Raw genomic sequence first — 20,814 nt, 5'->3', positions numbered from 1 at the left:
CAGCACAAGGCACAGGGCCAGCTAAACAGGCAGGATGAGCTTCAGAATGCTGCCATGGAAATTCTACTCTTTAAGTCCTATTTTTACATGACCCAAAAGATATTCCTTAGAAGTCCTATATGAAAAATCATTGCAAGAAGCCCTAAAAAGATCTGATGGTATTTTACAACCGACTACATGAAATCTCCAATCAAAGCCACCTAAAAATAATTTTTCCTTAACTTTCCCCTCCTTACAACAGAAATTAAGAAACAAGTTTCTCCCACTCTCACACATAAATCAGCAGACAACAAGAAGAGCCTTCTCTTCTACCTCTGAACCTAATTTTTCTCTATTTCTTATCTTTAAGACTGTTGCCTTCATAATGGCCACAAGACATATGTGATTAGAACTATTTTAACATAATTAACACTTTTTTTATTTTAGGGTATTTGAGGTAGATGTTTTGGCAGGCATAGCTGTTTGCTTTTTACATGTTTTTTTTTTTAAGGCTGGATATATCCTTTCCTTCTCTACACTTGACTATCCTGTTTGTCAGTGGGTGCAATAGAGTCCACAATGCCCTCACCAAAGTTTCTCTTCCAGAAGTGTGGCTCAGGATGCTGTGGGGAGACAGAGGAGCCCTGGGAAGCAGCACTGGGTGCCTTGCACATGGCTGCAGTCTCAGACCAGCTGTTGAACTCGCAGCCCAGCCAGCAGCATCCCATATGGTCAGCACTCTGGCCAGCCAGGCCCCATGCAGGTGAACAGTACAGCCATCCAGCATGGCATGGAGATCCAGAAACAGGACAACTGGAGCTCTCAGAGAAGAAAACCAAAAAGAGGAACAAGATTTATTGTTGCTTTGCCCATGGTTGTAGCAGTCCATGGAATGGAACGAATGGCAAAACCAAAACACTCAGGTGAAACTTATTTCTGAGGCCTCCTGACAGACTGCTCCATCTGCCCTCCTGAAAGATAAATTTTTAATGTGGCTAAAGTCCCCAGTACCCAAATGCTGTAACAATAATTTTCCTCTGCTGTAACCAATTTGTTTTCCTGCCTTTAGCTTTCAGCTTTCCTAATACGCTGTCAATTAGTTATGCAAATTTGAAAAACAAACATTCAGCTCTGCTTATGGCAACCTCTTGCTCGTTGCCATCCAAGTTCACTGGGTCTGTATTACAGATGATGAACTTTATTATCAAGCCCAGCTCCCACAGAAAGCAAGGCAGCACCAGCAGTTTCTTTTTAACTGCAGATTTATATGCTAGAACTGTAAATAACTGTGTGCAGTTTTGGATGGTATTAGAAAGACATTAGCTATTGGAGAGCATCCAAAGGACAGCAATGAAGATGGTGAAGGGCCTTGAGGGGAAACCCTATGAAGAACAGCTGAGGTCACTTGGTCTGATCAGCCTGAAGAAGAGGAGAATGAGGGGAAACCTCACTGAAGTTTTAACTTCCTCATGAGGGGAAGAGGAGGGGCAGACACTGATGTCTGTGGTGACCAGTGACAGAACCCGAGGGAATGGCCTGAAGTTGTGTCAGGGGAGGTTTAGGTTGGATGAAGAAGGTTCTTCACCCAGAGGGGGTTGGGGCACTGAACAGGCTCCCCAGAGACGTGGTCACAGCGCCAGCCTGACAGAGTTCAGGAAGTGTTTGCACAATGCTTTTGGGTGCATGGTGTGACCCCTGGGAACCATGCTGTGCAGGGCATGAGTTGGACTGGAAGATCTTGTGGGTCCCTTCCAACTCAGGATATTTTTATGCACATAGAATTTCATGCACGTAGAATTCCCACCAAGTTTTGGTCCATTATTTACCCTTCATCTGAATAGATAATCACTAGAAAGATGTGTTTCAAATCATGCTTTTTAAAACCATGTCTCCTTATTTTTCCGGAACTCCAAACAAATTTTAACCAACTTCAATGTACAGCAGAAAGCTTGGACTGGATGTGTTGAAACTTGGCACAGCTATAACAAATTGAGGAGGATTTCTAATTTAAACAAACTCGTCAATCCAAATGTGAGCACCAGAACCTTAGCATTTCTACAAAATGTAGCCTGAGATGCTGCTCTAGTCCACATTACATAAAATTCTGAAGGCTGTAATGTGATGAGTCCCTTGCTGAAGCTCTATTAATTAGCTAAATGTGTGCTGAATTTTAAACATAAACAGCCTTCCTTGTAGTTGTTTTTCAGGAATGCATTTTATTTCACTAATGGACCACGCTTAGGCCATCTGTCTGACCCATGATCGGGCTGACAGGTAGCAGTTGGATCCCATCACGCAGCAACATGTGAGTAACAAGCACCAAGAGCATTTTACAGAAACCACCTTTAGAAGTGTCATTTTGTGACTTTTTTTTGACTTCCATTTCAAGCTTCTGTATATTCCAGACCCACTTCACCTTCTTTCACCACAAAACTTTCTCAGTTAATGAACAAAGTAAAGAGAAAACCCCACTGTCAAAATCCAACACACCCCTGCATACACACACTCTCACCCCCTACCATAGTAGATTAGGTATTTTGTACTCATTCTGAATCTCTGAATTCCAGCAGGTTTATGCCTCCAGTTGATTTCAACCAGAACAGCAACTGTTTCATGATCACAGATTTGCAAAATTTAGAAATGCATTTTAAAGGTAAACAAATAAATGTTTTAAATAATCAACAAAGACTGAGTTAAATGCTTCCAATAGTTCAAATAGTCTAACAAATATTATTCAGTTTTTACACTGGTATCCAGCAAAAGAATGCTGGATACTAAAGTCCTGGGCATTTCATCAAACAAAACAATGGACTTGAACACGCAGCTGGTGCAGGAGACCTTTCTGCACCCTGCTCTACGCAGAGAACAAGGAAATAAAGATGTAGCAAGGCTGCTTTAGTACGAGTATCAAGGGTCTTTTGGTGCTGAAGGCAACAAACTCCAACTCAGAGACTGTCATTAGACTAGAGTAACAATACTTTGACAGGAAAAATAGACTTCCTTTTCAAATCACCAACTCCTGTGTCAAAGTCAGTTGAGTGGAAAGGGAAGTCTTTAACAAAAGCTGTTAACGTGTGCACGCTGCTGTTTAACCATAACCTTTTCTGACAGTTCAACAGCATGAACTTAACATTCATTAACATCTCTTCTAACTTAGGCTAACAAGCAAATTAAGACTATCGCCAAAAATTAAATTTGCAGACAATAATAAAGAACATTTTCTACATTATTAACCTCAGTACATTTTAAGAGCTTTCAGTAAAAAAGGTTTTTCCCCCTCTCTAAACAAACAGTAACAAGAAGGTCACCTTATTACTGCTTACACTGCACACAGCTTTCTGTCTATACCTGCTCGTGCTTTGCAGACTCCCCTGTATTCACTATTATTTTTTCAAAGGATCAGGTCTGGGTTCACAGACATATACAAGGCTTATCTACTTCTAAAAGGAATGTCTCATTCCTTGACTAGCTCAGTTTATCCAGTCCCTGTACCACATGCTATTTACCTACACATTTTTTCAGTCCTTCAGGATAACTTATTCAACTTCATTATGATTAATCATGAACATTTTGGAAGTAGCATTTGCCTCCTGTCTCACTTTAGGAAAAGACAGATGTACCTTTACTTTCAGTAGATTAAATCAGGTTTAAAGAAATAATTACTGTGAAGTCTACAGCCCCTGCAAATCTTCATACTTAAGTCAGGAGAAATTACTATGCATATTCAGATCGAGAGCAATAAAACAATGCTAAGCCTGAAGACATCCACAGTGATCAATATGATTCTCTGATTCCAAAGTGAAGCACCATGGCAGGACATTCCTCCCCACTTCCCTGCTCTACCAACACATTCAGCTGTTGTAAATGGATGAGACAACCTGACAGGGAGTTATCTCTGGCACCAAGAGGACTGGGACCCCCATCTGAGAATGAACATCTTGGTCTGGAGAGCAGATGTAGACAGAGGGAAAATTTAAATATTGACTGAAAGTCACTGCTTTACCCTATAAAAGCTACACAAATTATCAGAGACAGAAGCCTCCTACACACTCCCTGGAAATGTGCAGGGCTTCTCCCACAAAATTTGGATGCATCTCCCTGGATACTTTTCTGGAAATTGAGAGGAAGGATCACCTGTATCTCCCATCAGCAACTCGATGGCAAGATTGAATCCTAATCTACACTACTTCTTCACTAGCTGCAATACAAGTACCTCAGTTGTGCTGAGCAGTGTTTGTTTATTCTGTGTAGTAACTCATCTGTTAAAGTCTTATGTCTGTTAAATTTGTGTGTATCAAATAAATAATTCATTTTGTAATAGATCTAATTGGCCATTATTAAGAACTTGCAACAAGTGGGGGTTTTGGGGTGCTGGCCACCTCTGTCTACTGCCAGAAGCCTGGCAAAGACAAAAACTTGTTTAAAACTCCCCTTTCCATTCATAACACACACACACAGTTCTTCTCAGAGTTAATGGTAAAACAGAAATCTGCATTTCACAAGCTAAATCATCTTCCCCTCAAACTGTCTGGAAATTTCTCAGTGACTTCTGTTCATGGAGGCCTTATCTTTGTTCCACAGGCAGTCTTAAAATAGTTATAGCATCTCTCACACGTAAATTTTTCTTTTCTTGCTGCCATTTTTTGGTTATAGAAGTCTGACCTCTGCATCATCAAACTGTCTTATAACGCTGGCAGACAATTCAGTCTCCACAGGCCTACAGAGTGCAGTCAGATGCAAACTGCACCTGTTGGGTCATGATGATCAGGCTGGCACATTGCAGGGATGCAGCCCACCTGCAGTTCTCAGACCCATCTCTGGAATATTGCCAAGGAAACAAAAGCTGCATACTCTGTCTGGGTTCATCCTCAAATGTAGAAGAGCTCTCCTTGCTTAATATCAGAAACAAGGCACATTTCCAGGAGAATACTTTTCAAGTAGATTGTGGGGTGACATCTCAACTTTTGTTTCAGAGGTGTCCAAGAAAAAGACTTTGGCATCCATACATATCTGGGCCGATGGCCACTACCATGGGTCTGTGTGTTGAAAGCTCACTCCTCAAACAGTGAGAAACTTGTTACTCATATGAGGGTGATGGTCTTTTATTCCTCTTGGTCTTTTATTGATCTTCAGGGCCTGTGATTGGTGTAGACTTGGATCTAACCTTCCTTTCAGTCTTAGCTTTGAAGTTCAACACCAGTGTTGAACACAATGAACTGTAAGTACATTTTAGAGTAGCATAATGGCAGCATCAGGAGAACCCAAGCAGGGAAGAAGGACATTTTACCTTTTCCTCTGATCAGTTCATCATCAGCAGAAATTGACTTTCTGAAGCAGTACTTGCTGCTAGTTGGATTAGAAAAGTGGTAAATGTCTTTTATGTAGAAGGATGAAAGCCTTAGCTTACTTCCCAGTGAGCCTTGATGGTTGTGCTCAGTAGTCCAAGAAGGAAAAAGAGCTAACTAAAAGCATCACAGTGAGCTGCAGTGCCATGGTGGGGTTATGGATTCACTTTGAGACACACTCCTTCTTCTCCTCTGAGCCCCTTGCCAGAATTAAGGCAAGAAGACTCATCAGCTCAAAGCACGTAGTGAAACAGAGGGAGCTAAATGGAATGCATCACTTCTTTTTGTTCCCTTGTTTAATTTTCTCAATTGTATTTGCAGCATATGTGAAGCACAGTCAGAAGGCTGAGAGCTGGAATAAGGCAACAGAGATCATTTACAATTAATCACTGCTGTAAGTCTCAGATCAAAATTGGTGTTTCAAAAGAAATTTTTTCTCCAGTTATACAACTTATATCAGTTACAGAAGTCCCAAGGACCAGCTTACTTGGTCTTTCCACAATTGAACATCTGAAAAATTTTCAGGACAGTATGTCACTGTCAGAAGAAATGTCTGTATTTTAAGATAACTTCTCTATTATTTCCTCCGAACACAAGCATAGAAAGAATGGTCACACAACAACTAATTCACCTTTACTACATTGGAGGAATTGATTGTGGAGGGAGATAAGACAACAGGGCTTCTAAAACATCACCCATATGCTTTCCCAAAAACAAACTTATGAGAAATGAGACAAGGTAACATTTTAACAACTGATGCAAGGCTCATTTTCCAGGCACAGAAGTGCCTGCAAGGAATACAAATACAGTAACCACAAGCTCTTCTGTTGTTGAAGGACAAAACTGAAGACCTGGTTAATTGCTTTATGCTGTTTATTGCTTTTTTTCCAGTGATGGAAATGTGGACAGGTAGGTCTCCCTGAGCCCTGATGACTAGAATTGAAGAAGATACTCTGGAAATCCTTGCATGAGCCTCCCCTGCCCTGTTATTTTTTCATCAGGAGTCTCCTTTGATTTGGCACTATCTAAGGATTCTGAATATCTTGAATTTTGATCAGACACAATATCGCTGCTTGAATGTTACTAAGTTTGGGGAACTTGCTTGTTGCCTTTTTTTAAAAATCAAGTTTATAAAATGCTGTGCCTGCTTTGTTTTGGTGGTTTTTTTCATAGTTTTCTGCTAAGTTTTATTGATCTAAAAATGCTTTAAAGCCAAGAAAAGAAGGTAACTTGCTTTCCATTATGAAAGATTAAACTTTAAAATTACAAAATTACTTATCTGAAGGCAAAAATTAAGGACATTTTCTAATTGGCAAGTTTATCTCAAAAAAAAGGCTTCTGCACTACTGCCCTGGAGGAAGGTATAAGAGATGTCAAGAGAGTAAAGCCAAAGATGTTTCAGTGGGCATTTCAGTACTACTGATTACATTGCATGTGTCACGGCTCATTACAACACTGCAATAAACAGTACAGGACTAGACACTTAGATCTGCTTTGTTTCCTTTTGCTTCCATGCAATTTAACTACTTATAAAGGAAACACTTTTGAAAGCATTAGAAACTGAATTGCATTCAGAGACAACGAGTAAAACAGTGAAGGGGTAGTATTTGGATACCGACTCTTGCCATTTGTCCACAGATTTCTATCACAGCATTCCAGACTGTCTGGACGTAAAGAAACAAAGGAGAACACAGAAACCAAAAGAGAAAGAAATAAACAAGTTGTAATTTAATAGATAAACTGACAAAGGTGTACTCCTTTTATTGTTCATGTTCAAATAAAGATTACAGGAGACTTCCAAGTGAATAGACTCAAAAAAGGGAGGTAAGTGTTTGTGACTAATCTTATGCTGATCAGGAATAAAGATTTGAGAAAAGTTTGGTCCTTGAAATTGAAAATTCATCTCTGATTAATATACTTCTTATTCTTAGACTTGGAAGGCTCTGCTGCAGGAGTACCTGCATGCAAGGAGCAGGATAACATATTACTCATGAAGCATATTTATCACAGTAAATTACAGAGACACAAACACATGGAAACAAAGGATGCCTGCTGCTCTCAAAGGAACACCTTCCTAGTTTATGAAAAGTACACCAAGAACAGAAAACTTAAATAAAACAAAAATATCAAGGTCGCATCCCCAGGAGATTATTCCTTTTCTCGTGCTGAGCTGCCAGTCAGCATGCTGACATTTGAGCTGGGGGAAATGCTGAAAGTACTTGATGCTGTTGAGTTAGGGATGAAGTGAATGACTTTATTCATCAGAAGGTGAAATAGAATCTGTTTATTAGGAAGAAGTTGTGACTTTTATAGTCTCATTTGTTAAGCTGATACTTGATAGGTCTCAAAGTGAAAAATTCTCACAGTATTGGTGAACTATGCATAGCACACTTTGGAGAATATATCTATAAACAATGATTACAGAGAGAGAGAGATAATAATTGTTTGAATAATTTCCTCTAAGTTTCTCACAGCTTCTATACAGCTTCCCGGGATTTTCCTGGGAGAACCATGGCTCTCTCTGCTCAGAGGATATGTGATTCCACAAGTAAAGTGATGCTCACTAGTTCCAAGCACCCAGTTGCAGCTTTCTAGCTGGGCAGTGCTGCACCAGTAGCATGGTGAGCACCTTAACAGTTACTCTGGCATCAGTTCTTAAGATATGAGGAAGCACAAAGATGTCCAGAGAAATCAAGTCATATGCACATCTAGGACCATATTGATCTCTAAGTACAGATGCAAAACTGCATCTTTTGACTATTTCATAAGAAAAAAAGAAAAAAAATATCAACCAGCAGCATGGTCTTTAATCATCCTGCCAGGCACTGGCAATTCTGCAAGCAAGCAGGCTGTGTGGGACTCTGCTCTGAATACTGGAGCACATCTCTGTGACCACATGCTGGCAGGCAGACAGACAGAAGCCAGCCCTGGACAAGCTAACTGAGGTACAGACAGGGTAGCTCAGGGACCTGCCGCCCCAAACACGTGCTCAAAACACCTGCAGACATATTCTTCTTCCTTTACATTATTCTTAAAATTCTAATCCCTTCTGATCACTCACTCTCTAAGGACCATCACTACCTGGGTGAGAAAAATTATAGAGTAAAATATAAAGCAGTACAAAGTAGCAGAACCACACCAGGATTTGGGACTGTGTTTGCAACCCTAAGAAATAAGAAAATGAAAGGTCCAAAGAGGGACCATGATAAATGCCTTTTATAAAATTTATACTACAGATAAACAATACGCAATTTGCTCAGTATTTTTGTTTTGCTAAGGAGGCATAAGACAGACACATTTATATTAAATGATAATTCAATAAAATAAGGGATTGTACACTTCACATTTAAAACAAAGTAAGCTAAGCAATGACCTTAAATTAATGTAATGAGTTTAAGTTAATAGGAAAATCTGAATGAGGAAATTAGGAGAAATGGTTTAATGGCAAAACCAAGTGGAAAGAAAGTTTCCTTAATGAGGTAGTTACTGTTCACTAGCAATGCTTGAAGAAGGCATTCAGTAACTGGAAGAGACTCGGTAATCTGTTTCTCCTAGTATGCTCTGTTTAAGATAATGTTGTTTCTTGTTGAGAATCTTGGGTGGATAGAAACTTTATGCCTGCATTTAACTTTGAAGAAACCTCTTGCTTGCTCAGTGAGGATAGATTTTCAAGGCAACCTGAAATAGAAAAAATGTCTCTACAGTACTTAAGGAAATAAAAGCTTGAGAAGAATCTTGTTTTCCAATATAGCTTTTAGAAATACCCCATGGTGGGAAATGTAAATCAAGCAGTACTTGAAGAAAAATCACTCAGAAAATATTTACATCGTCTCTGTCTGTGTTCTGCCTTTACATTTCTCAAGATATAAGAATTGGTTGTTGGCTTTTGAAATTAGTATCAGAACAGATTTGAAATGGAGTTGAGAGAGATCAGATGGAATTTAAAGGCTCACTTCTCATTTACTGATTTCTGGATTTCATCCATGTGTTTTCTGACTTTTTCTAGCCCTTACTTCCATGTCTTCTCTAGCTTGGTTTACTTAGAGATTAAGAATTCACCACTAACTGCACTTTTTCAAGACATTACTTTTAAGTTTAGAAGATTTTGAGAAGTCACACAGCTCTAAGGGTTTGATGGGTAAAGCTTTCTAATACAAAGTAAAATAGTGACAGAGAGCTTCAATTAAAATATGAAAACAAAAGTTATTTATCCCACCATCTAGAAATCCAAGAGTAAGCAAAACAATATACAGAGTAAATACCAGTCCTAAAAATTCAGTCTGATGGTGCATGAAAACAAGAGGTTTTCTCCTTTACTTGTTTGTTGAATGGGTTGGGGTTTGGGCGTTTGGTTGGTTGATTGGTTTGGTTTGGAGTTTTTTGTGTGAAATCAATTAAATAGTAGTTTTTTGAAATTCAGTGAAATGATTGATTAGATGAATATTGCAATTTTGTGCAGTGGATTGCTAATCAAAACTTGAAGCCTAAACAAATTACATGAGAAAAATCTAGAACCTAAAGAGTAATGAGACAGAGAGACCCTGATTGGACTAATTTTGGTTTAAATGGAGTCTATAAGCATCTTGTAAGAATTTTCACTTGTACTGAGACACTTTAAGTGTACTATTAAGGTGAAACTACGCACCTCTCTCTGGTCACAGAGAGAGACAGAAATTCAGTCGTGGCTGATTGTCTGTTTTATGAATGTCTGTTTTACTGCTAAAAGGAGGAAAGAAGTGTCCTGTTGTTTCACAATGATTTGGAGATTCCCTGAGATATTGTTGAATGGAATTATGACACACTGATGTCATAATATAAAGGCACAAAAGAAAATTAATTGGCACTAATGTAACTCCAATGAGATATTTTGTGGTATTATTTCCACACCTAGAGGACTTTAAGGGCTCTGTGCTGAGACCTGGAAAAGGTAGCAGGAAGGGTAACTGAAAAAGATGAAGAGTTATCATTCTTTCATCATGAAGTGAAAGAAAAATCCTTCCACACAATGATTTTCAAATGTAAAAAATCCCATTGAATAAAATGTTAGTATCTCCTGCAAGATTTTGGCAGATGGGATGTTAAACTGTCACATTTTTTCCTAATATCAGGCTGAAAAAAATACCTACTGTCTTTAGCTGCCCAGAAGACAGCATCAACAAAAACATGTATAGTCTATGTCTCAGCGCAACATGCTGTTAATTGCAAAACCAAGGTCCAGATAAGTTTTGTTTTCCTCTGAGACTGAGTAAAACAGAAGTGAGATTAGGGAAGAAAACAATCAAGCAAAGCAGATCAAATTCACTGTTGTGTAACAGTGTGGGCCATTGCTGGTTTTCTAATTGGTTTGTTCAGATTAATAGACATTCAGAATTTATCTAACAAACAAGTAGCTAACATCACATAATGCTTACTACAGTAGAGACATACCTCACTACCCAACACTAATTACTTCTGCAGTGTAGTGTCAGACCTATAAGGCATCTTTCTTTACCTGGGACAACAACAGTCACCAAACAAACAAAAATGGATACCATTACTGGAAAAATTTTTAATCTACATCCATTCCTTTCCATCTTCCTATCAGCACAACCAAATCAAAGGACTGGTGTAAGTAATGCACTAAACTCTATCCATCAACCACCTACATAATTTAAAAGTTTGAAACACAGGTCTTTTACAACCATGCTAATACAGAAACCTTGTGGCATCCTCAAATGAATAGTGATCATCCATAGATATCAGTGCCCAGAGAGACTGGACAAACACAGTTTCAGTGGTAGCTGTATGTTTCTGTGCAGATGTACAGCCTCTTTGGCACCATACAGGTGAGAGTGAAAAGGGGAGTTCCAGTCTGAAAACACAAAAAATAGTTACATGTAGTTACGTGTAAAGCAAGGGATTTTGTGGATTTCAGCACTGATACACTTTCCATGCAGCAGCAATACAACAGCACTCTCAAGAGACAGCTGCACATCACAAACCCTGCAGTTCCACTCTATCAGGTCTCTCCTTAGCATGGAAGAGGTCCAGATCATGCAAAGCACGTTTTAACTTGTTGTATCTTATCTCCCCCTCACTTCTTTCAGGGAAATAATTAGACTGCTAACAGTGAGATAATCTCCATTGCATGCCAAATTGTGGCTGGTGATCCAAAACACTGAAGGCATTAGAGCTTCTTAACAAAGCGATGACCTAAATAAACCTGTGTTATGCATCTTTCCTGGGGGTGCCCTGAAACTTCTATGAAGCTTTGCATAGAACTGGCCTACACCAGACAGCTACAGTAACAGAACCCATAGAATATTACACTGACCTCAAGTCTGACCATGTTTTCAAGCAACTGGAAGGAAACTGTGGAAGTGCTAATAGGTTGCAAATACAAATGCATCTGGTGTCAAAAGGCATCCTCACAAGGCAAGCCACAAGTTAGCCTAAAGTTAATATAAAAAACCATCCTTTTGAAACAACTTCTCCAAATGGACTGTACCAACCATAAATCCCATGCTGGTGTAGTACTCAGATTTTTGAAGAGCATCTGAACAGAGCAAAAAACACACATCCTTAAACACATGTGTATACCAATTATGACTTTTTAAAGAAATGAAAGCAGTCAACAGTGACTTGTGCTCTGAAACTGTTATCTTCTACACTTATTAGCCTAATGTATTTAAATAAATGATTAATCTACTGATTTCATTATTTTATCTCAATAATATAAAACCAAAATGTTCCAACATTTAATTACTATTTATTTTTTATGTGCTATGTTTTGATTCTAACAAATGCTTTCTGTTTCCTTTAGGTGTCATCTTCATCTCTGAAACATTCATCTGGATCAGCTATGCCTTTTGTTGCCTTGAATAAAAATGGTGTGCCTAAAATAGCTGATAGTAAAAATAAAATTGTGAAAGCAATCAAAGCACCACTTACTCCAGAAAGCTAGGTCCTTTTTCTCCTTTCACCAGTGAGATCCTTCTGCCCTCACATCCATGCAAAAAATTTTCAGACCAAGTTTTCCATAATCACAGGTAGAAATAGCATCATTTCACTCCCTTCTTTACAGAAATACCTCAACTTTTTTAACAGAGTAACAAAACATTTAAGGTCTTCATATAAAAAAGCTCTCATGAACACAATTCATCCCATTCTAAGGATAAGTGCAAGGACTTGCATTAGCAGTTCAGGATTAGGTACCAAAGGAGCTGGGTAATTGTAGGACACTTGGCCCACTTCCTGCAGAAGATGAAAGCTGCCACCTATGCACATTGGTATGGAGGCAGGGAACGCTTTCTTTTACATTTAGAAAGCTGTTAAAGGCAGATTTGGGTTGGGTGTAAGGAAGAAATTTTTATAATAAAAGTGGTAAAATACAGGGACAGATTGTCCAGAGATGCCCCATTGCTGGAAGCCCTCAAAGTCAGGTTGGATGGGACTTTGAGCAACTGATCTAGTGAAAGATGTCCCGGCCTGTGGCAGGCAGATTGGACTACATGATCTTCAGAGTCCCTTCCCACTCAAATTATTCTGTGATTCTATGACATGGGTCTTCTTCTTTTTCTTCTTTTTTTATTTGTTTTCTACTTTTTGTTCATTTTTGGCAGCCTAGCAGTGCCAAACTAACACCTAGGTTTGTGTACACAAATCTCCTCAATTTAAACAGAAGGTATGTTAAATATGATCTTTGTATCACAGGCAAACTGGTACAGTCAAACACAGTCTGATTTTAAATTCTCAAACACCCCACAGTACTAAGCATTACAGATCCTGCATTTAACATTCAGATTTAAGCAGCATGAAGTAATCATGGCTTAGAACCACATATTTAAAATGGAACAGCAAGAAAAACAGGAAAAACACCAGTATGGAGTACTTCCTGCAGCTCCAAATTGCTTTAAGTAGAGTTGAAAACCTGAGAACTTGCAATCATTACAATATTGAAAAAGTCTTCACAGTATTTCAAATATTCATTACAGTTCTTTGCACCCATTTTACTGATACCTAAGACTGCATACATTCAAGACGAAAGGATTAGCACTGTGAGTTAAGCCTAAGGTATATGCATACCTATTAGAGGTAAGTATATTAAAGGTGGAGAATAACCCTCTCAGGGCTCTGCCCAACAGCATTTTCCAACCTCAGTGAAAGAGCACGCAAGACTGGTGAATGAAAAATTATCTACTATTTCACAAATAAGTTTTTAAACTACAGGGTTGAATTAAGCAAAAAAAGGATTTAATTTCATAAGTCACTTTCTCAATTAATTTTATACTTAGCAGTGTGTCCAATATAATTACTCATAAAAAATTACCATATGATTGAATTTTTCTCTTTATCTGAAAAGCAGCACTAGCATCTGATGTTCTACTGATTAGAATCTGGCTCAATGTCTGAAATGGAATTTTCCACACACAAAAAAATAAAATCCTATGTTAATTCTGAGAGAAGGATTTCAGAAAGAGTAAACATTTCCATACCTTCTCTAAACTGAGATTGAAGAGAAAAACAAGATAATCATGCTTTCATGTATACAAAAAAGAAGCATGCTAAATTTCAGTGAGACTTTCAGAAAATGTGGTGGAATTCTAGGGGAAGATTACACAGAACATGAAAATAACCTTTTCTGGAGGGTTAAAGAAGAATTTATGTAACTTTTCCTATGAATATGATTTTTTTTTCTACTACATTTTTAAGATGAATGAAAACTGATGCCAGATTATTAATACAAAATCTTAAAAACCACAGCAGCATTGGAAAAGGCATAGTGGAGGAAATAAGGCAAAAAACTTGACTAGTGTAAACTTCTCAAGTAGTTCTGACACAGGAGCATGACTTAGAGCCTAGTGAAATTAATGCTGAAATTCATATTATTTAGCAAACAAATCAAATCGCTCTTTCTGCAAATATTTATAAAAAATAATAAGTTCCTAAATCCTTGGAGCTTTTTCTTAAGATTCTTAGGAAGATACAGTCTAAACAAACTCATTAGTTACAGATTACAGTGAAAACACCTGCAGCTACTGATACAGAATTTATGTCACATCCCCAAAACAGACCTTCTCTTTCACACTCAAAGTAGAAAATCAACTACAGTAATGAATATATTCTGGATTTGCCAACAATATTATAATAACTCTCAAACCATGACTACTGCATAGGATTAAAGGCAAGTTAATGATATTCAGAATAAAATAATTACTGAGCAGACCACATATTTCCTTCCTGCCCTGTCAGGTAAGATTGAACTGTAGGTGAGCAACTAAAGTATAAGGAAATGAACATGGAAATCTGTAAGATGCTGTATGACAGAAACAAGGAAGATGCCCACAATTCTAAGTACTAACAAACATCACCACATGGAAGATGTGATGGACCACATGTGGTAGACATAGAGAGGAGAAAGCACCAAAGCCCAGCATCAACAGAGCACACAAAGAAGTAACAGAGACTAATATTTTCAACCAATGAGTAGCAAAGAAAAGGAAAAAGGTGCAAGAGACACATACAAGTAAAGATGGGAATATGTGATTAGATGCATAAAATTTGATTAAAATGCATTAAAGAGAAGCAGTAACTTGAACTCAGTCTCCAGCTGTATTCCACCACTGCATTGGTCATTAAATCTACTGGTAACTATTTACTGCAACCCTGAAAAGAAACTAAAAATCACTATCAAATGCTGACTCAAACTGCTCAACTAGAAAGGGCTGTGCAAGTCTGGAAGGAAGTGTGTGGAAAGAATACAAAATGGAATTGGGAGGCTGGGATAAACAAACAAAAAAAGACTGAAATTACAGCTGGTATATCAGCTCATGGTATATTAAAACAGGATGAAGCGTTCGGTGTCACTCTATCCTTGACAGTAATGCTGAGAGTTTTAGTATTCTCTGTTTAAAACCGGACACCCAAAACACGTAATTCAAAATGGTGAATGTCTGAAAATAGCTAGAAAATTTGAGCCTTTCATTTTACAAGGCTATCTTAGATTATTATGCACAGACTTTTACTGCAAGAGCAGATATGCTAAAAACCAGTTCTCAATGTGTCTAAAAAAAATCATTAAAAAAGGCATGAAGTAAATCTTAACAGAACACTTACTCTTTAGACATTTGTTTTCAAATAATTTTTATTCACTATCACATCCTTTCCAAAGAGCAGACTACTTACTCTAACACATCAAGATTTTTACACATTGTGCTAAAGAATGAAACTTTAAGTCCTTTTCACTTCTACCCTATGTTCAGTGTCTTGAGACATGCCCCTACTCTGAAACCTATTGCTGGGTCACTAACTAGCTCAGCCTTGCCCTGCACCATCCTCCAAACTGTCCTTCCTCCCAGCCTCAACGTCTTCATTGGCTATACAGAAAAATGGATTACTTTCTAGCCACTTCTGTCATGTTCTCACAAATCTAAAATAGTAGCTTTAGAATGTTCATATTGTAGTTTCATCTGCAGATCTATCCCCATCTTTTCACAAGTGTTTTTGTGAGAATTCCGTAATTTCAAATGCCACAGCAGTCATCAGGGCATAATATGGGAAAATTTATACTGAGTTTTATGGTTTCTATACAAATTTCTATTTCTACATACTGAGTCCATGATTTCAGCACAAAAGGAAAACATTTGCTCATCCCTCCTTTTTTTTTTCTTGTGCAATATAATTTATTGTAGATAAAAACAAGCTAGGACACAAATTACATCTTTTTCTGCTTAAGGAAAAAGTAATTCACTAGCAAACAATAGCTGACAGGAAAAATGAACAAATAATGTACCAAAAATAAAGCTAATTTTGAAAAAAAAAATTGTGGCAGGCTGAAATATGAAGGAAGATGTCTCAAAAGGCATAGAAGTTTAACATCCAGCCTTTTTGATTCATTGAGCAGGTAGGAAATTAGAGGAAGCAAAATGAAAACACAGTAACATTTACTAAGAGTAACAGGATAATTCACTATCCCTATGCTGCTGATGGACAGGAAACTGTCCTCTAGTTTGGAACTGGACCTGTCCCTTTGGCAATGAAAACTTCACCTACAGATCTGCACTGGGGCTGCAGGCACTGAACATGCCTGGGAGGTCACAGCAGATTGTGAGAGCTGGCCCATCTGCATGGAAACCTTCTGTTCTTTCGGATGGCAACAGGCAGGTCTTCACCAAACCTTCTGCATGGTAACTAAAAATCTGAAGACATATTTCTCAGGATGGTAACTTACAAAGTGCTGATTAAAAGAGGTACCTTGGACATATGGAGATAAAGATAGCAGTGCCTAGTTGTATCAAGTGCTGCCAGGAAGATTTTTAGCACCAGGGGTTTTTCATTTTATCTTCTCTTATAATTTTTTTTTCCTTCTTAAAAAAGGGTGGATATTTCCCAGTTCAATTCCTCTCTTGTACTCAGGCAGTAGATTTCAACTTCTAAAACAGCAAAGCTGGTTTAGGAGGAAATAGTTTCTAGAAGGTTTGGAAGTTCACGGCCTTTGAAACCTGAAATTCCTTTCCTTGTACCTTCATTAAAAGGCATACTGTGAACATAATAGGGAGAACAAAGCACACAGCTCACCTCATAGTAGCTCCGCACAGCGTTGCAAAATGCTTCATCTGCTACGATTTGCGTCTCCCCGTTCAGAAAGGCCTGGAAACGTTCCTTCAGTACCTGCAGCTGCTGCTTGTTCAGCTGTGCAAGAGCAAAACAAGGAGAGGGGGGAGAACAGAAATAAATGCAGTTAGTCTCAAAGTAAAAATACACAGTGCTGCACACACTTGGAACCTGTGAACAGGAAAAAAAAGACAGGGGTTCCCTGGCCACCTGAGAGTGGAGCTCTTCGGAGTCCCAGCTGGACAAGCCACGCTGGGGCAGCCAGACATGCACACAGGCAGCATGCAAGGAAACGTCTGCTCTTTCCCTGGTGTCCTTTGGATGTCAGAGGTAGGTCTGCATGGATACCTCCGTGCAGTACTTTATATGCATATGCTGAATATAATGGTTGATCTTCTCCATGGTAGCAGCAGCAGCTGCTAATAAAACTTAGCTCTTAGCTTGTCTTCAAATACATAATTTTCTTTTCAGCCTTCAAATAACTGAACATAAACAACTGAGATGCCTCCATTTTTTGGAGTAAACTAAAAGCACTGCCATTGGAGTGTTTTAACAAGCATGTGCACTGTGAAGAAAATGGAGTTCTAGCCACTGAGGCTACAACACTGTGAATGACATGAAACCACTGGATCTTAGGGAAGAGCACACAATGGCTCCAAGATTGACACCTAATAGCACTTGGTGGACTTCATATCAAAGTTGAGTACATCTTGAAAACAAACTCCTAGAAGAGCACATTATAGAATTAAACCTTGCAATCAACCCAGTTTTATCAAAGTTTCATTTTAAGGGAGAAAGCAAAGTTTGGAAGATCTCCAGGGATCCAGGTCTTTTGCCAAGGTTTCTATCCACTCTTGAATTATTTAGTAGGATATTTCTCCTTATCAAGTCTGTGAGAAGTTTGAATATCACATCATATTCTTGAACTTTAACAGTAAAAAAATGTCAAACACAACTAACAGAAAGGTTTTTCGTCCCTCCTGTATTTTGCTTAAGTAAAACAAACAAATAAATAGATGTGTAGCCAGAAAACGTAAATATTTTTCCAGAGGGAAGAAAGAGATATTTGTAATAGCTAACCTGCAGCAAATAAGACTGTCCCCAGTGGCATAATAATTTATTATTGAAGAATTTTTTGGCATCTACAGTAAGTATGGTGGCTTTAGGTTTACAGTTATCTTATGTCAACACTTTCAAGTCACTTAAGCTACAACACTGTTATCAAATTAGCAAAATCTCTGCTATACTGATAATGGGCCTACAGTGGACAACTTCTATTTCCCTAATATCAGAGGAAAATTTTCATTCCACACAAAGCTTGCTAAGTTTGCAAACTCATGTGCTTCTTTGAAAAATCTAACCATTTTCTGAAAAACTCTCCAAATTAATTACAAACTTGAAAGCTGTTTTATTTTGATAGGAAACAATAGTAGAGATGCCAGCTATGTACTGGGTATCAGAAATCCTCTAAAAAGAAAAATTAAATGTAGGCAGTAGTGATGCAAAGCCAAAAAACTATGCCTCTGAAAAAAAATTCAAGCTAGTTAAAAATACATGATACTTCTGTTCCTCATCTTAACAGAACAATTAACGATACAGAACAAGCCCCAGGAGATCCCTATGGTAAAAAAAGGCTTCCTGTAGAGGCAAGCAAACTTCAACAGAGGTTGCTGTGACTTGGACAAATTTCCTGGATGAACTCCTGAGAGCAGCAGCCTGACACTGACACCCCATCCTGTACCACTGCTAATTAAAAATCAATGGGAGAACTATTCATATTGTGTCTGCACATCCACCCAAAACAGCACCTATCCACCTGCCTGCCAAAAATCCACTCCTTGCACAGACTCTTCACAACACTTGAAGCTGTTTCTAACAGAAATCAAACTTCATTCCACTGATTTGTTTCCTCTTATTCTTCTCTCATTTTCTAAATATTTTGGACAAGTTGAGATACCAGAAAATGCAAATAATTATGGATGGTTTGAGGGTTTTTTTCCCAGCACACATACATGTTCTTTTGGGGGACTCAGGAAAGAGACAAGCACTCACATGGACAGTGCCCCTCTGCTGAGCCAGCAGCTCCCTCATCCCATGGAATATTCACAGCTCTGCTACGAGAGCATGCAGGCTTCCTGCCAAGGCAATTATGAAAATGTGTTTTCATGCTTGCAGACTTCATTCTTTAGGTGATTTGCTTCTCTATTACCCCAATACCAAACAAAACCCTTATGAATAAGGCAATGAAATATAAATTTAATTCTGACTTTCTCATTTCTAACCATCATAGTTCAGCAAACTGAAATGCCTTTAAAATATTTAACATATGCCTTCCATATTCACTACTTTAGGTAGTAAGAATTGCTAAGGGTTGAGTGGCATTTTAAGATTACTGTATATTTCTTAAATTACTTTTATTTCTGTGCAAAATCTGGATGTACAGAATAAAGTTCTCCTGCAAAGCTAAAAAATAATAGTATTTCCAATGGAAAAGATGAAAAGCTGCAACTTGCACTAAGGATAATCTGAAGTCTATTTAACATGTCCCAAGTACTGTCATATATAGAAATGTAGTTAACTGTCAAGATACAGAATAATTTATAGTAGTCTACTGCAGCATACAGCTCCTCTGGGTTTTTTTACTTGTCAGAATATTGAGTGTACAGTGAATTCTCTCTCATCTCTTTTTTTTAACGTTGGTCATTTTTAATGAATTTATTAACACTCTTCAATTTGAAGCACTTAAAAATGAAACAAAGCTAACAGTAAAAGTAACAGCTTGGAAATGTGGAGAGAAAAAGAAAGACTAATTGCATTGGAATGCTGTAGTAGCAAAAACAGAAAAACAGGTATTTGTACAGGACATTAGCTCTTGGACACTGCCAAGCACTCAACCTGTCCAAGTCTGAGCTACCTTTGAAGCTGGTCAACCTGGAAAAAGAGAAGACATTATGTATAACCAGAATCCCAAGAGAAATGCCTAAACTGAAGGGCAGTAATCCTGGGCACATTCCCCCCATTAGGAGCTTCCATAATGGAGCTCAAATCCTTCGCAGCAGCACTTCCTTTCCATGGCACAAGCCCCTTCCTCTGCTCTGTGCAAGATGCATACACATCAGACCTTGGCTTTCAGTCCATTCTCATCTTCACGGTCAGTGCCTCTGTTTCCACATTTTAATTTTAGTAGGAAGAACCACAAACAGGAAATTTAAAATTAAAGAAATACATTACTGTATGTACATCCAAATGTAAACTAAACTCGGAATACTACCATAAGTATAGAGCAAAGCCTCATTGATTCTGCTGCTTTCCATTAACCTGCTTCAGTTTCGTATTGCTTCTTTGGATTTTGCATTCTGGTGGTATAGAATCTGTTGTCATAACTCTGTGAGATATACTTCATAAGCAACTACTGCTGCTTCATGGGAGAATGTATGCTGTAACTAAATTTCAGTGACTCAGAATATCAGATCTGATTGCATTCTGCAAAATGACTGAAGATAAGTAAAGACAAATTTAAGGGAAAACAAGATTAACTGCCCTCAGATTTGTTTTTCTTTATTGCAGTCACACAACAGATACAAACTTTTCTTCCCTTCCATATCTGTGTCTTTCAAAAAAGGTAACTTTTTTTTGCTTTACATTTGCTAACCTTAGTAAGCTATCAAACAATGAAAATATTTAAGACAGAGCAAACTTCTCAAAGAGCTATTTAATTAAATTAAATATAACTTTTTCAAGTTGCAGTAGTAATTTAGCCAGAGTAATATAAAAATATGAAAGAGCCTCAAGCAGTTAACCATTAAAAAACTTTCTCACCTTGCATTTAACATTTCAAACAAGTCATATATCCAGATATTCAGATATATCCTCTTTGAGCATTAATTTAAAGATTTGC

The 20,814-nt window shown here is 38.0% G+C and overlaps 1 protein-coding gene across 24 annotated transcripts in view; it reads right to left on the bottom strand.

The window, feature by feature from the left end:
- Positions 1 to 20,814, bottom strand: part of CADPS2 (calcium dependent secretion activator 2) — a 285,040-nt gene that overhangs the window by 211,714 nt on the left and 52,512 nt on the right. For all 24 annotated transcript variants that reach the window (XM_039726825.1, XM_039726810.1, XM_039726802.1 and 21 more), the window contains exon 2: positions 16,881 to 16,994. In XM_039726825.1, coding sequence (XP_039582759.1) covers positions 16,881 to 16,994 — 114 coding nt within the window. The remainder of the gene's footprint in view (positions 1 to 16,880; positions 16,995 to 20,814) is intronic.

The sequence above is a fragment of the Passer montanus genome, unplaced genomic scaffold (genome assembly GCF_014805655.1).
Source record: "Passer montanus isolate IOZ18808 unplaced genomic scaffold, ASM1480565v1 scaffold6, whole genome shotgun sequence".
In the NCBI taxonomy this organism is placed as follows: Eukaryota; Metazoa; Chordata; class Aves; order Passeriformes; family Passeridae; genus Passer; species Passer montanus.
The sequence above is the reverse complement of the archived record's forward strand: the minus strand, read 5'-3'. Positions and strand labels throughout refer to the sequence as shown.